Source organism: Diabrotica undecimpunctata, chromosome 1 (genome assembly GCF_040954645.1).
Source record: "Diabrotica undecimpunctata isolate CICGRU chromosome 1, icDiaUnde3, whole genome shotgun sequence".
NCBI lineage: Eukaryota > Metazoa > Arthropoda > Insecta > Coleoptera > Chrysomelidae > Diabrotica > Diabrotica undecimpunctata.
Window position 1 is genome coordinate 74,615,309 of NC_092803.1, and position 14,496 is coordinate 74,629,804.

A 14,496-nucleotide genomic window follows, 5' to 3' on the forward strand; every position below is an offset into this window, starting at 1 on the left:
TTTTTTCTTAAAATAAGAAACAAAATTTTAAAAAACAAAAAGAAGCTGAATTCTACTAAGCAAATATTTAAAGAGATCTACGTAATGTAGATGAGTATTAAGAAAATCTACGAAAAATTAAGAACAACTTGGAACAAATTTAAAAAGTTGAAAAACAATTAGCAAAATAAGTAGAAAACACAAACATATCAGTCAAAGTCAAAATTAGTGTTAAAGTCGGAGAATTCTACAGGAATAAACTCATCTGGAGAAAAACATGTCCTTTGTATAAGCTAAATCCGGGTAACATTGACACATCTTTAACATCACATTTCTTGTGGCATTTTAAAGTAATTACTATTTAAATGGGAATAAGCCACAATTAAAGGTTAAAGTACGTTTATTGACGTTTCAATTTCCACTTCGGAAATCGTTCCGAAAAATTAGAAATTTGAAACTGTGCATATGGTTAGATTGCTATATTAGGAGTAAATTGAGAGTAAAAGTTTTATAGTAAGTTTTAAAATTTTGATACACTTTTTTATTTCTGTAAATGTGTCAGATGTCAGTATTACCCACACTCTAAGAAAATATTGACACCTCGTAATAACTACGTTATAAGCCAGTATTTAATAATGGTCAAGTAACATTGATATATAATAAGCTAATTATGCCCTGTTTTGAGTACAAGATTTATCCAAAAAAATCGAAAATAAGAAGAATCAAAGTTAACAAACAGTGATCGCTTTTATTAACGCATAATCTAAATTAAATACGGGCATTCCACGCTGAGTTTTAGGATTTGGCAGGACCCTTACTATATCTTTTAGCAAAATTGTGGCTTTGTCAGCAGCGGTGAGAAATACAAAACATTTTTCTTTCTTCCTCAAGAAAGCCACTGCAACTTCAATACATTCGGAAATAATTTCTGCTACTGTTCCAATGTAATGATGTATTTCACTCCTACGTTTGTCAACTGTAAATTTTACCAAACCCAAGAGTTAATCCCAATTTTGGTAGAATCGTGTTCTTTCGTTTTTGCCACTGTATTGGAAATATATTCTTCATCTTCCAATAGAGGCGCATTTAAGTCTAAATCGACATACATTCGTAAACTAACTTTGGTATCGGAACGTGATTCAATTGTTATCTTTTTCACCTTTATCGGCTTTTTATTGGTTTTTTTTAAACTTCTTGTAGTGATTTCTGAACAAGTGCTTTCCAAAACCTCTGCACTAGTAAGCCATTCAGCAAATTTCTTTCGTACTCTACTCCGTTACAGTGTTTCTGGTCTTTTTTCTTGCCTCTTTTGTGCTGATAATAATAATAGTTCTAAGATTTCTTCGGTGTCACAGCTTGCTGTATTGTGGCTAGACGTACTGGTAGAATTTACATAATCTGACTGATTTGCAATTAACCTGAAGTTCTAACCTTTCTGGAAAAATTGTAGCAGCTCCTTGTTGTTGTAGATCTGGAGTGGACACATTTGTTAATTGCATTTCCTCTACTGAAGCATCCTGTCCCGACCAATGTTTTAGGCAATAAAGAAAAAGTAATTTTCTTGGAAAGGTTTTGAACAATTCTACAACTTAGTAGGTACTTCCTTGGTCTCTCAAACTCTGCAATATAAAATACTTGTTAATTATTAAATTTACCATAAAAAATACGATCAAATCCAAATCCCTGATCTACTAATTTGGTTAATGCATGAAATATTAGTAGCTCTTGTTTTTTCGTAGGTACGGTAGGTTTTCCAACATCTTTACCTTAAGAATTATTTACATGATTCAATAAAGGTGTCCGATTAATGTCATACATTTCAGCAGCTCGTTTTACGCTTATACCGCAGTTTTTAACAGTATTCACGGTAGATTCCATTCTTTCTGTAGGGTTTGTTTTGTACGATCTGTTTTTTCTGACATTGTTGCAAAAAACTTGTATGCAAGTAAGTAGGTACCTACTAATATAAAGATTTTGGAATTGACACTATACAGTAGTGTAACATTAACACATGGCAAAGTTAACCTCAAAGTTAATTAATAACGATTTAAAACAACTTACCTTATACAGAAAACGCAAAAATTCACCAGGATGACTTAGAATAATAAAGATTTACGCATCACGTAACAGTCAACTTCTCTTATGCTCAATTTTAACAACCTTCTAAAATTTAAAATGCTTAGTAGCATGTCGAATTCTTGTAAACTTCCTCTTGCAAGAGGGCGACACTACATGTGAAATTTTAAAACCATCAAACTTCCATTTTTCTTGGGCGTACAAAACCTAAGCGGGATATTTGAAAATATGTCAATGTCGGCTTCCTGTCAATGTTATTCCGTTTTACCTTAAATACTTAGTAACATAAGGTAAATTTACACCGGTAGAATAATAACGAACAAGAATTCTTAAACTCTCAGAAAGAAAGCTTCTTGTAAAGAAGAAATATGTTTTTAAAAACAAATTTTTAAAAACAAATTTTAAAACAATAGTTATCTAATAAACTATTTTGAATTATTGATCAACAAATTGAACGAAGAAACAAAGTTAAACTTAGTTCCTATCTATTTTTTTTACTTTATAATATATCTACTATTTGCGCTGAACGTTGTGTAGCAGAATTGTCGTGAGTAGTGGAAATATGTTTTTACGTGCTTATATATTTTAGATTTAGTTTTAAAGTCGATTGGTCAAGTAGACCTTTCTATACTTCAACCAGAATGATTTTTTGTATTTACCCTGCATTTGTATTAACTCCAACAAATTAAGGCTTCTAAGAAAGTCTGTTATCCGTTTAGAAGAGATATTTGTTTGGTATTTGCGAATGAGTTTAGATCAGGCTCTAAAAAGTCCAAAAAGTCTAAAAAGGTTCTTTTATGTTCCAGATAGTTATGGCATTAAGAGTAAGTGGTAAGTGCAAATAATATATTTAGCCGTTTCCTCTGCATTTTTGAAGAATCAACATGTTGCTTTGTCCACTTTGTCCATTTTATAGAGATGATATCTGATTGAGAAATTTATATTAAAAGCACCCGTGGTTGAAATACCCGAAAAATATTTTTGCGTAAAGAGAACAAGATGGTAGTAAGCATTTTACTTGCCTTAGACCTTAAATATTTTTCAGCAGGCAAAACTTCGTGATTTTTAGATTTCGAAATGGTATTTTAACATAAGAGGCATACCATTTACAAGACAATTAAAAACGAAACACATGCACTTGCAAGAAAAATAAGAAATAATCACTGGGAAAGCTTCTCGAAAGAAATTAAACATGATTTTTACGATCTGCAAAAGGCAATATGGCGCTTTATAAGAGGTCAAAGAACGGATGTAAAGCAACTAATAGAACCAAAGACATTGAAAAAGGTACATGGAATGAATAACTAAAAAAGTTGTATGCAGGGGAAAAACAAACGATACTAGAACCGGAAACACTAATAATTACCACAAATGAAGAACTTAATATAAAAGTACAGAAAGTTCGGAAAATACTTGTAAACCTGAAGAACAAAGATGCAGCAGGTAAAAACGGGATAACAAACGAACTACTGAAATATTGTGGAGCAGCTATGATAGAACAATTAACAACATTAATTAATAAAATTATATAAAACACAATATTTGACCGGAATAATGGAGAACGAACGAACTATTTCTACTATTAAAAATCGGTTGCCTGTAAAGTCGGTTTTACAGGCGAAGATTTTACGTGACAACGTCTTTTTCTCGGTAGAATATTTATTGATATGAATATTATTAAATTGCACAATAGGAACAAGGAATTGAATGAAAATAAGAATTGCACAAATTTTAACTATAGAAATATATTTTGTTTACTAAAACATTGTACATGTAAACTTAAACTTAACTAATTTCTATTTGAGTGATTTTGTTGAGGATAGGACGATGATAGGAGAAATAGCATCGCACCAGCGGACCGATCATGTTTGAGTGGGAGAGAGACGCAAGGCATTCGCCGGTCCGGCGGGCCTCTCTCTCGTTCGGTGACTCATCGTAACAGACGTGAGCGGGCGTTATACTTTTTCATGAGTGACTCCGAGCCACAACCTAATTTAAGACGTTGTCACGTCAAAAGGAAAAAAAGCCAGAAAACTACCGAAGTATAAAAACTTACAACTAAAATTTTACAAGTGCTAATAAATCAGAGGATAAGTTAAGTAGATGAACAACAGGGTTTTCGTAGTGAAAAATCGTGTACATAATATACTATATTCCTTATAAAGCAAATTGCTAAGAAATCAGTAGAGTATAATAGACAAGCATTTCTGTGTCTGATTGACCTAAAGAAAGCGTTTGACAGAGTAAGACTCAAATATATAATTCATCTTCTGTATAATAGAGAAGTTCTCCTAAATATTATAAAAACTATCGAAAATATCTACCAAACCAACGAAATGGAAGTCAGAATAGATGAACAACTTACACAACCTATAAAAATAGGCAGCGGAATAAGACAATGGGATTCATTGAGCCCCATGCTCTTCAATTTGATCATGGATAAAATCATCAAAAGCGTTAATAAAGAAGAGGATACAGAATGGGAAACAAAGAAATAAAAATAATCTGTTACGCAGAAAACGCAATATTGATAGCCCAAGATGAAGATAGTCTGCAAAGACTGGTCCACAGATTTAATATAAGAACAAAAAAATTTAATATGACAATCTCATCTCAGAAAACTATAACCGGATGTAAAATAGAAATTGATGGCATTAATATTGAACAAATAATGGAAATAAAATACCTGGGAATTACACTGTCTAGCTATGGAGACCTGGACAAAGAAGCGAGAGATTAAGTACAAAAGGCAAATAGACTGGCAGGGTGCCTTAATAACACTATATGTCGAAACAGACACATTAACACTGAGATGAAGTCAAGAATTTATAAAGCCAGTGTAAGATCAATATTGACATATGCCTCAAAAACAACACCCGATACAGCCACAACGCAAAAGCCACTGGAAACAGCAGGGGTAAGAGTACTGAGAAGAATAAGAGGAAATACGCTGACATATCGAAAGAGAAGTGAATATATTAGAACAAAATGTAACGTATAGTGTATAAATGAATGGATACAAAATAGAAAAAAGAATGGAATAACCATATAAGAAGAATGGAGGAGACCCGTGTTGTCAAAATAACAAGAGAGAAGTCACAAATCGGCAGAAGAAGTATCGGACGACCGTGCAAAATATGGAGTGACATAGAGGTATTAATCCAACATTGAACAAGCAGAATTGCTTACAAAGAGAAAGAAGGAAAGGAAAAAGAAGAAATAGTACATTTGATACACGCAAACATATAAAATTAATGGATATGGATTGAAGAATTACGTAGTAGAATTATGTACAAGTATAATACAGCAATTCTATTAGACAGCTTAGAAATAAGGACTCTGGATTCAACTAAATAGTATCTTAGAAGTAAGAGATTAAATATGTGAAAGTAAAATAAAATAAATAATGAGTATTAGATGTATAGTGCAAGTTAACAAAGGATAAATTCACATATTTGGGAATTATCGTAACGGATAATCATCATCTAAATATTGAAATAATATGCATAAATGCAATAACGGAAGTCATTCTTAAATAAATATTTTTCCACTAGGTGACAGTTCTTTTTCCAATTTTAGGTAATCCTCTACCATGCGGCTTTCTGGAATGTCAAAGAATTGTTTGGATCCAATAGAGAAGTATTATTGCTTTTTTTTAAATATGTGGTATACAATCAGTTCAAAATATAATTATTTAATAACAGTTTACATTCAATTCGTAGACATTGTAGAGATTAAAAAAAAATGTCCATAATATCCACCCTTTACATAGCGAATGATAAGACACTGTTCTAAGTAACCAAAAAGTAAACATTCACATGGAAATGGCTGCAAGTTAGACACGTGTTACAAACAATGTATTACCAACTGTCTTATATGTCTAATTAATGTACTTACGAAGGTTCATTCTCCAACACTAACTCCTCAAAATCTAGAATAATCCGGTAGCCAGGTGAGGCAATTATATCGATGTCGCAATTCGCGTTGTCTGGATATTGTCGAGGGAATCCGGGACTGGAAACTGAAGTTCTAGGTTGATCTCTGGAGAGAATAACTGTTTTGTTACAATTCGGGATCCAGCTATCTTCTAGTGGCTCTGAAATAAATTATTTCATTTAAAAATATATTGCATCAATTTAAAGGAACTGGTTTGTTATTCTTATATTATTTTATGTCTGGACTTTTTTAAAAGAGTGTTTTCAAAAGAGTGTAATTTAACTTCTAGAACGATATTCAAACCTAGTTTTCTTAACGAATAATATTTTAATTAACGTATTGGCGTTATTCAAAATAATAATATTACTGATTGCTCATATATTTTTTACAGATAGGCTACAATACCCGTCATATTTATCCAGCTTAAAACAATCGCTTTCTTCTTCTTGTAGTTCCTTCTGCTATTGGAGGTTGGCTATCATCACAGCTATCCGTACCTTATTGGCGGCTGCTCTAAAAAGATCTACTGAGCTGCAACTATACCATTATCTTAGGTTTGTCAGCCAGGAAATTCTTCGTCTTCCTATGGATCTTTTACCCTTGATTTTACCTTGCATTATGAGCCTTAATATCACATATTTCGCACCTCTGGTGATGTGGCCTAAATATTCAGCTTTCTTGTTTTGATGTGCTTTGATAACCTCGCAATCTTTTTGTAGCCTTCTTAACACTTCTGCATTTGTAACTCGTTGGGTCCATGGTATTTTCAAAATCCTTCTATAGCACCACATCTCAAATGATTCCAACTTCTTTATATTATCAGCTTTTAGTGTCCAGCTTTCTATTCCATACAACAAAGTAGAGAACACGTAGAATCTTACGGCTCTTATCCTCAGATCCAGACGAAGGTCTCGATTGACAAACATTGTTTTTATTTTTATAAATGCTTGTCTTGCAATTTTATTGCGTGTACTTATTTCTCTACCTTGGTTATTGTTTTCATTTACTCAGGTTCCCAGATATTTATTATTATTATATTATTATTATTATATTACAAATAAGGGCAGAGGAGCGAGCTCCTATTATGCCCAAAAATCAAAAATAAAAAAAAAACATCCTTATAAAACTAATACCAATTATAAAGTAAAGGAAACATATACAATTAAGTATATCATACAAAAGTTGAATGGTGAGACAATAAATAAATAAATAAATAATGCTGTCAAAGAAAAAAAAATCCTATAAATAAAATAAACCACTATCAAGTTTATTTTTAAAGATGTTAATACTAGTTGCCGATATGGTGTCTTGATCCAAATTGTTCCAGATATTAAAGATTCTATTTGGCAAGAAGTTCACCCTGGACCTTGCAGTAGTTTGTTCTTTTTTCAATTTGTATTGATGGCCTCTTAATCTTTCGTCTTGATTCAAAGTGAATATGGTGCTTAGGTTCCCAAAGTTATGTTTTAAAATACGGAACGACATAATTAGATCACCTCGAAGACGTCGCTGCTCGAATGTCGTAAGATGAGCCATGGATAATCTATCTTCATAGTTAGGTCTTACACGACCGTATGCCAGTCTTGTAGCTTTACGCTGAACATTTTCAAGTAAGATCTTATCGCGAATGAGATCTGGATTCCACACTGGTCCGGCAAACTCAAGAATAGGTCTAACGTATATTGAGTAAAGTTTACTAACAGAAGTTAGAGATATACGTGTAAAACATTTACGGATCAAAAACAGTTTCGAGTTTGCACGTTTACACACCGACACTATGTGATCAGACCAATTTAAGTCACTATTAATTATCACTCCAAGATCATTGTGGGAGGTTACCGAGTTTAAGGGATGTCCATTAATAAAGTACGGTAGTGATGGGTTATTTTTGCCGATATGTAAAACAACGCATTTTTCAATGTTAAGCGGAAGTAACCATTCTGAGGACCATTTGAATATTGCGTCAAGATCTTGTTGAAGAACATGTTGGTTAATAGTTGGATTCACATATAATTTCGTGTCATCAGCGTAAATGGAAACCTTACTGGATACGATGAGCGGAAGATCACTAGTGTAGACACAAAATAGTAGCGGTCCAAGTACTGATCCTTGTGGGACTCCACTCTTGACTGGCTTATCTAGTGAGTGGTCTTCCCCAACACGAACCCTGAAGTATCTATCGGATAGAAAATCTTCAATCCAAATGTTCAACTTTCCGCGGATACCATAGTGATCCAATTTAGCTAGTAATCGACGTTTTGGAACACGGTCAAAAGCTTTGGAGAAGTCTAAGTAGACTACATCGACAGGATTTCGATTGTTTAAAGATGATGACCAATCATTTACACAATGAAGTAAGTTTGTGATCGTTGAACGACCTTTGATAAAGCCATGCTGTTGGTGAGGGATGATATTTTCTTGAAGAAGAAACTCAGACATAGCTTCTGAAATAATCGATTCCATGACCTTGCCGACAATAGGAACCAGGCTGATTGGACGATAGTTATTGCAATCAAGTTTATTTCCTTTCTTGAATATAGGAGTAACCGAAGCCAATTTCCAGGACGAGGGGAGAGAACCTTGATTAAAAGAAGCATTCATTATAAGAGATATAGGGATGGCTACAGATTCTGCACATTGTTTGAGGAAAAAAGAGGTGAGTCCGTCTAATCCAGGTGATGAATTATTTCGTAGTTTCCTTAAATGATGTTTAACTTCATCCGGTGTGAAAGATATATTGTCAAGAGTTTTAGACAAACGTGGGCACATTATTTGAGGAATGGTATCGTTAGGTTCATTTGTGAAAACCTGAGAAAATAATAACGATAAACATTCCGAAGATTCGTTATTCGAAGAACATAAAGACCCGTCAGCTTTTTGAAGTAACGGTATGGAGACTTTAGAAGATAAAGATGTACGAATGTACCGATAAACTTTTTTACTATTACCACTAGCAATGATAGATTCTTCAAATTCTGTTCTTAACTTTAGCAAAGATTGTTTGACTCGGTTAGAAAAATTACGGTGGGCGAGAAAATCATCAAGGGATCCAGTAAGTTTATACCTTCGCCAAAGCTTTCGCTTATGTCGAATTAAATGGGTAGCTGAGAGGTTAATCCAAGGTTTTAGTCGGTTTCTGTATAGCTGCCGTTCGGTTGTATAATCAGAAATTGTTGTAATAGCAGTATGAAGAAAAGAGTCCCACATTGACGATGGATCAGAGTGATTAAGAAAAATAGATTGCCAGTTTAACTGGGATAAAACTGAATTTACATTAAAGAAATCAGTAGTGGCATACGTTACGAAATTATTTTTGCAAGGCGGTGTTAAACTAAATTGAATGTGAGCAGTAATAAGTGAGTGGTCAGAAAGACCCACAGGAGAGGACACTTCAAGTGTAGAAATTAGTTGATCATCATTTGTGAAAAATAAGTCTAAAATTGAAGGATTATTGTTCGCTCTAAACCTTGTAGGTTCAGTTATCAGTTGTAATAAATTTGAGTTCATGACAAAGTTTCTAAACAAATTTTGGGAATTGATAGTATCAGTTTTGGAAATAATGGGCCAGCTTATGTCTGGAAAATTGAAATCTCCAACAACAATAAGATTTTCAAGGGATGATAATTCCTCAAGTTTGTTAATAAGCATATTGTCCTGGGTAAGTACTGTATCCGGAGGTCGGTATATGCAAACTATATTAAATATGAAAGAGTTATTAGTAATAAGTAAGTGGATAATTTCTATACCGGGTACGTCTATTGTTTTATTACTAATGGAAAAAGTATTGGTAATTTCATTTGCTAAATACATGCATACTCCTCCCCCACGACGAGTACCTCTATCTCTACGAAATATAGTGAAATTATCAATGTTTACAAGAGCGTCGGGAATAGAAGAATTAAGCCACGTTTCTGTTAGAAGAATAATGTGAGGTTTTAAAAGTTGAACAGTACTTATAAATTCATTAAATTTGGACATAAGTGAGTTTAGGTTTGTATACATAAGAAGCCAATCCGTAAATTTTGGTGCAGAAGAATTATGAACGAAATTTCATTATCTTTGGACAACCATTCACATATTTAATCGTAAGGTCATTTTCTCCATTATTTTTACGAGTTTCAAGCTCAGTACGAAGTTCCTTTAAACGAAGTTGCTGCATAGGTGTCTTGTCATCAATAACAGAATAAGTTTCAGTTGATTTGTTTTCCAAAAGTTTTTTTTTGTTACGAAGAATTTTTCGAGTATGGTGTTCAGAACTCATTATCACTTTAATCATGCGGGGATAACGTTTATTTTGATCTGGTTTACCGACTCTATAAAAAGTAACAGGACTTTCTTGACATCCAATGACTTCTAGGGCTAAATTTATTTTATTCTTATCATGATCTTTTTTATTTTGTACGTCCCCTGTAGTTTCAGGGACGCCTCTAACCAAAAAATTTTTGGAACGAGATATGCGGTCAGCTGCTTCATTAACAATGCTGTCGGTAAATTCTGTTGTTGTAATAGAATCAAGTTGATTTAATTTATTGCTGAATTCAGATAATTTAATATCAAAGTTTTCAATTTTCTTCTTAATGTCCGCTTTAAACTCGACTAGTAAACTCTTGATTTCAGTAATATTCCCAATGTTTGAAGTACATGGATTGCAAAGTATACATATACCACGTACTTTTTGCCTCGTAACTCGATCCTCGGCCGACAGATCCGTACAAGAAATGTGTATTGGTTTCTTACAGCCATCACACTGGAGCTTTCTATCGGAGGTAGAAGTTAGCTTTGAGCAGTTAGCGCAAAACGATGTATTAGGCATAATTAACTTTGCTAGTTTTAGATATGAATTGTAATTATTTGATTGATAATAAACACCAAATTTATCGTTATCACTTACTTGAATGTCTACAAACACAATCACAATAAATTATTTCTTTGGGTTTTTAAAAACACATTTAAAATCAATTAAATTTTAATTTGTCGGAGTGTAGCAAAATACGACCGCTTCAATCGAAGTCTGATATTGGTGAAAAAAAAAAAAAAAAAAAAAATAAAAAAAAAATCAATCAATCAAAAAAAATCAAAATTTGTAGTTATTTACTCTTTCTACTTGTTTTCCCTTGATATCTAGCCTTATTACTGTATGTTGCTTAGAAATAATCATGAACTTGGTTTTCTTAACGTTCATTAGTAGTCTATATTTGATACTAACTTGATGTAATCTATTTACTAACTATTGCAATGCTTCTAGACTATCTGCAAAAACAGCGGTGTCGTCTGCGAATCTTATGTTGTTTAAGATTTTTCCGTTTATTGATATACCCTGTTGTTCCTCTGATATTGCTTCCTTAAAAATAGCTTCACTGTACATATCGAATAACAATGGGGACAGCACGCAACCCTGTCTAACACCTCTTTTGATTTCTATTGTTTCTGTTTCGACATTTTCGATTCTAACCTTTGCTTTTTGATTCCAGTACATATTGACAATAACCCGTATATCTCGACTATCCACATTCTTTTCTTGTAACAGTTTTACGAGTTTATGATGTCGTACTATATCAAAAGTTTTCAGCGTTTCCACCATTTACTTTATGTTAATTGAACTTTTCTGCCTCTAGTTAAGTAATAGTTACCCATAGAAGTTTGTGCATTTGTATATAATTATAATATGCAAATACGTATACATAAAATTCGTTTATATATTTATATTTCGTAATTTAGTACTCTCTTGCCGATCGTGTTCCGTTGCGCATTTTTTTTCTTTTAAGGTATAAGAGTACTTCTGAATATTTAGTTTTTAATTACTTTTACAATAAACGTTGCTTTTTTAAACAACTCATTGTTCAAGTCCAGTATTTTAGTTTGGACTAAAGAATATTATAAGGAAACTGACAAAATCGAAGCCAATAAATTCTTTATAAAGCAATATACTGTGCCCTTTTCAGACACACACAAGGTAAAAAACGCACCTGACAGTATTGTCGCCAATATTCAGTAAATGATTAAGGAAGTTTACCCTCAACTGGTGACGTGTGCCACCCAGTACTATTAAGTAGTAAAACGATTGCGCATTTAACAACATGCGCGAACTTCGAGATATTGTATTAACCATGATAGAGGTAATGAATTTTCACAAGAGCTATGAGTCATGCTGATGCAGTACACAAGTTTATCTGTTATATTTACAAGGTCATAGCTCTTGTCAAAATCCATTACCTATACTATGACTAACAAGATAAGATATTACGCATACTGAAGAGAAGGGAGATTGAAGTCGTGACGTAATTGGAGAGTTGCAAATTCGTAATGTCCATTTAGTTTGAATAATTCGCGATTGTCATCTAAGTTTATTTTATATTTTATTTGTGTAAAAGTGAGATTTACCTTACTATAAAAATGAGGTTTGCTGTTTTCAGTTGTGATAACTATAATTAAAATAAAGGTTTGCTGGTGAAGTTTATAGATTTTTTCGGTTTCCCAAAGATAACGTTTTGTGTAAGAAATGGGTTAATTTTTGTCGCCCTTCTCACAAACTCGATGTGCTCACTGCAAGAATGTGTTCTGTACATTTTACTAGTGATGATTTTGAAAGAAATTTCGTGACAAAATTATTAGAAAATGCCAGAAAGTGTAGAAAAATTTAAAAAAATATTCAGTACCTTCTCTTTTAGGAAACAGATTAAAGGAACGCTGTAAAAAATTACGTAAGGCTAGATTAGTTAAGAGAAATGTTAAAAAAACAGTGGTGGCAGATATTAGAGAAGGAAACAACGTAGGTCTCATCATAACTTGTTTTTATTTTGTTGTATTGTGTGTTTCTAAGTTTTTTCTGAATGTTTTTAGCTATTACCTTCCTCTTTTAATAAAAATAATAAAAGGGAAATACCACTATCAGTGAGTCAGTAACATATCGAGGATACATCATTTATATTTTTTAAATAACAAACATATTATAAGATCAGAATTTGGTGTTTATTGAGAGTGAACTAAATGTAATACCAACTACTTACCCTATCGGGATAGTATTATGAGGTTTTTTCCTAGTTTTTCCTCATAATTTACTATGGAATCACTAACAGAAAAATTCTACTGTTATCATGGCATGTGCGTTGTTTTTAAAGACGAATTACATGCTATTATTTTTTCTGACTGATATTCTCAAGTCAAACTTGATTTCATGTACTCGAATGAACTATCTTACAATAAAGTCGTCCCAGGATTGCAACTCAGCAATTATTGGCAATAACACTTTAAAGTCGTCTACTTTAAAATCTGTAATATATGTCTGAATTGTCAATATACATGAGTCAGATAAAATTAAATTATTAGAAGGATTTTTAACCAAGTAACAAAAGACTGTTTAATTTTTTGTTTGTTTTTTGAGAACGATTTCCGAAGTGGAGATTGAAACGTCAATAAACTTATTTTAACCTTCAATTGTGGCTTATTTCCATTAAAATAGTAATTACTTTAAAATGCCAGAAGAAATTAGCTTCAAAGATACTGATAACATGTGTTGAAATGACCTGTTATATTATTTTATAGTGAATAATTATCTGTATTAAAACAAATTCATTTTAACACTAAAATGTTTTAGAATATTTTGAAGTTTAATTTGTATATTGCACATATTTGAAAATGTTAATATTCTGTATGTATCAATAAATACTCTTTTATAAATAGTTTTGAGATATCCTTATATGTTCGATTATTCTAATTAATAAATCTCTTAAACTTATTTTCGTCTAGTTTCTTCTTATAGTTTTTTTAATATTATATTATTCTTGTCTTTTATAAACAAATAACAGAAAAAAGTCGTTTAATATTATTTTGCTTATTCAATAATTTGATCACGGAATGCATACAAATCTCATTTAACTTTAACAAGAATTCAAATTCTACTCACCAATTACGTCATGCGCGAACACGACCGATTTTGTGCTACAGGAAGATCCTATCTTGTCATTTATAGTATCATGGTATTAACTTATCAGTTATCAGTGAACAGTGCAAACGTCAAGTACTCTTATATTCTCGGTACTGGACAGATAACATGCACTATAGTCCGCAGCTATAAAACGTCACCATGGATGCAATATTTCCTTCAATCTTTTTTGTCAAGAAATGATCAGTATAACCAAGAAAATTAAATATTGTAATAAAAAATACGAGGAGACTGTAATGCAATAGTATGATGAATTGGAGGCTGATTCGAAAGACGATATAATCGACACTGATCAAGATATAGAAGTTGATGATGATACGACAGATAGTAAACAAAATGTTTCTGAATATGAACAAAATACACAAGAGTTTATTATTGAGAAAGAACAAAAACCGCTGACAAAAATATATTGGCCAAGAATTGGATTCTGCAAATGCTGTAGAAAGAGCGTTTTATGGGAGAAATCACTACAAACGGTCAATAATGCAGCATGCAGCTTGCGCAGAAAACGAGCAGCAATACCAAAGCAAATGAATTTTCAATTTTTTTTTAATAAATTCTGA

General features: G+C 32.4%; 1 protein-coding gene across 1 annotated transcript in view; it reads right to left on the minus strand.

Annotated features, from left to right (window-relative positions):
- The window catches only part of LOC140432302 (uncharacterized), an 803,181-nt gene that overhangs the window by 209,047 nt on the left and 579,638 nt on the right, over nucleotides 1-14,496 (minus strand). Inside the window, exon 10 of the mRNA XM_072520128.1 lies at nucleotides 5,953-6,151. Coding sequence (XP_072376229.1) covers nucleotides 5,953-6,151 — 199 coding nt within the window. The remainder of the gene's footprint in view (nucleotides 1-5,952; nucleotides 6,152-14,496) is intronic.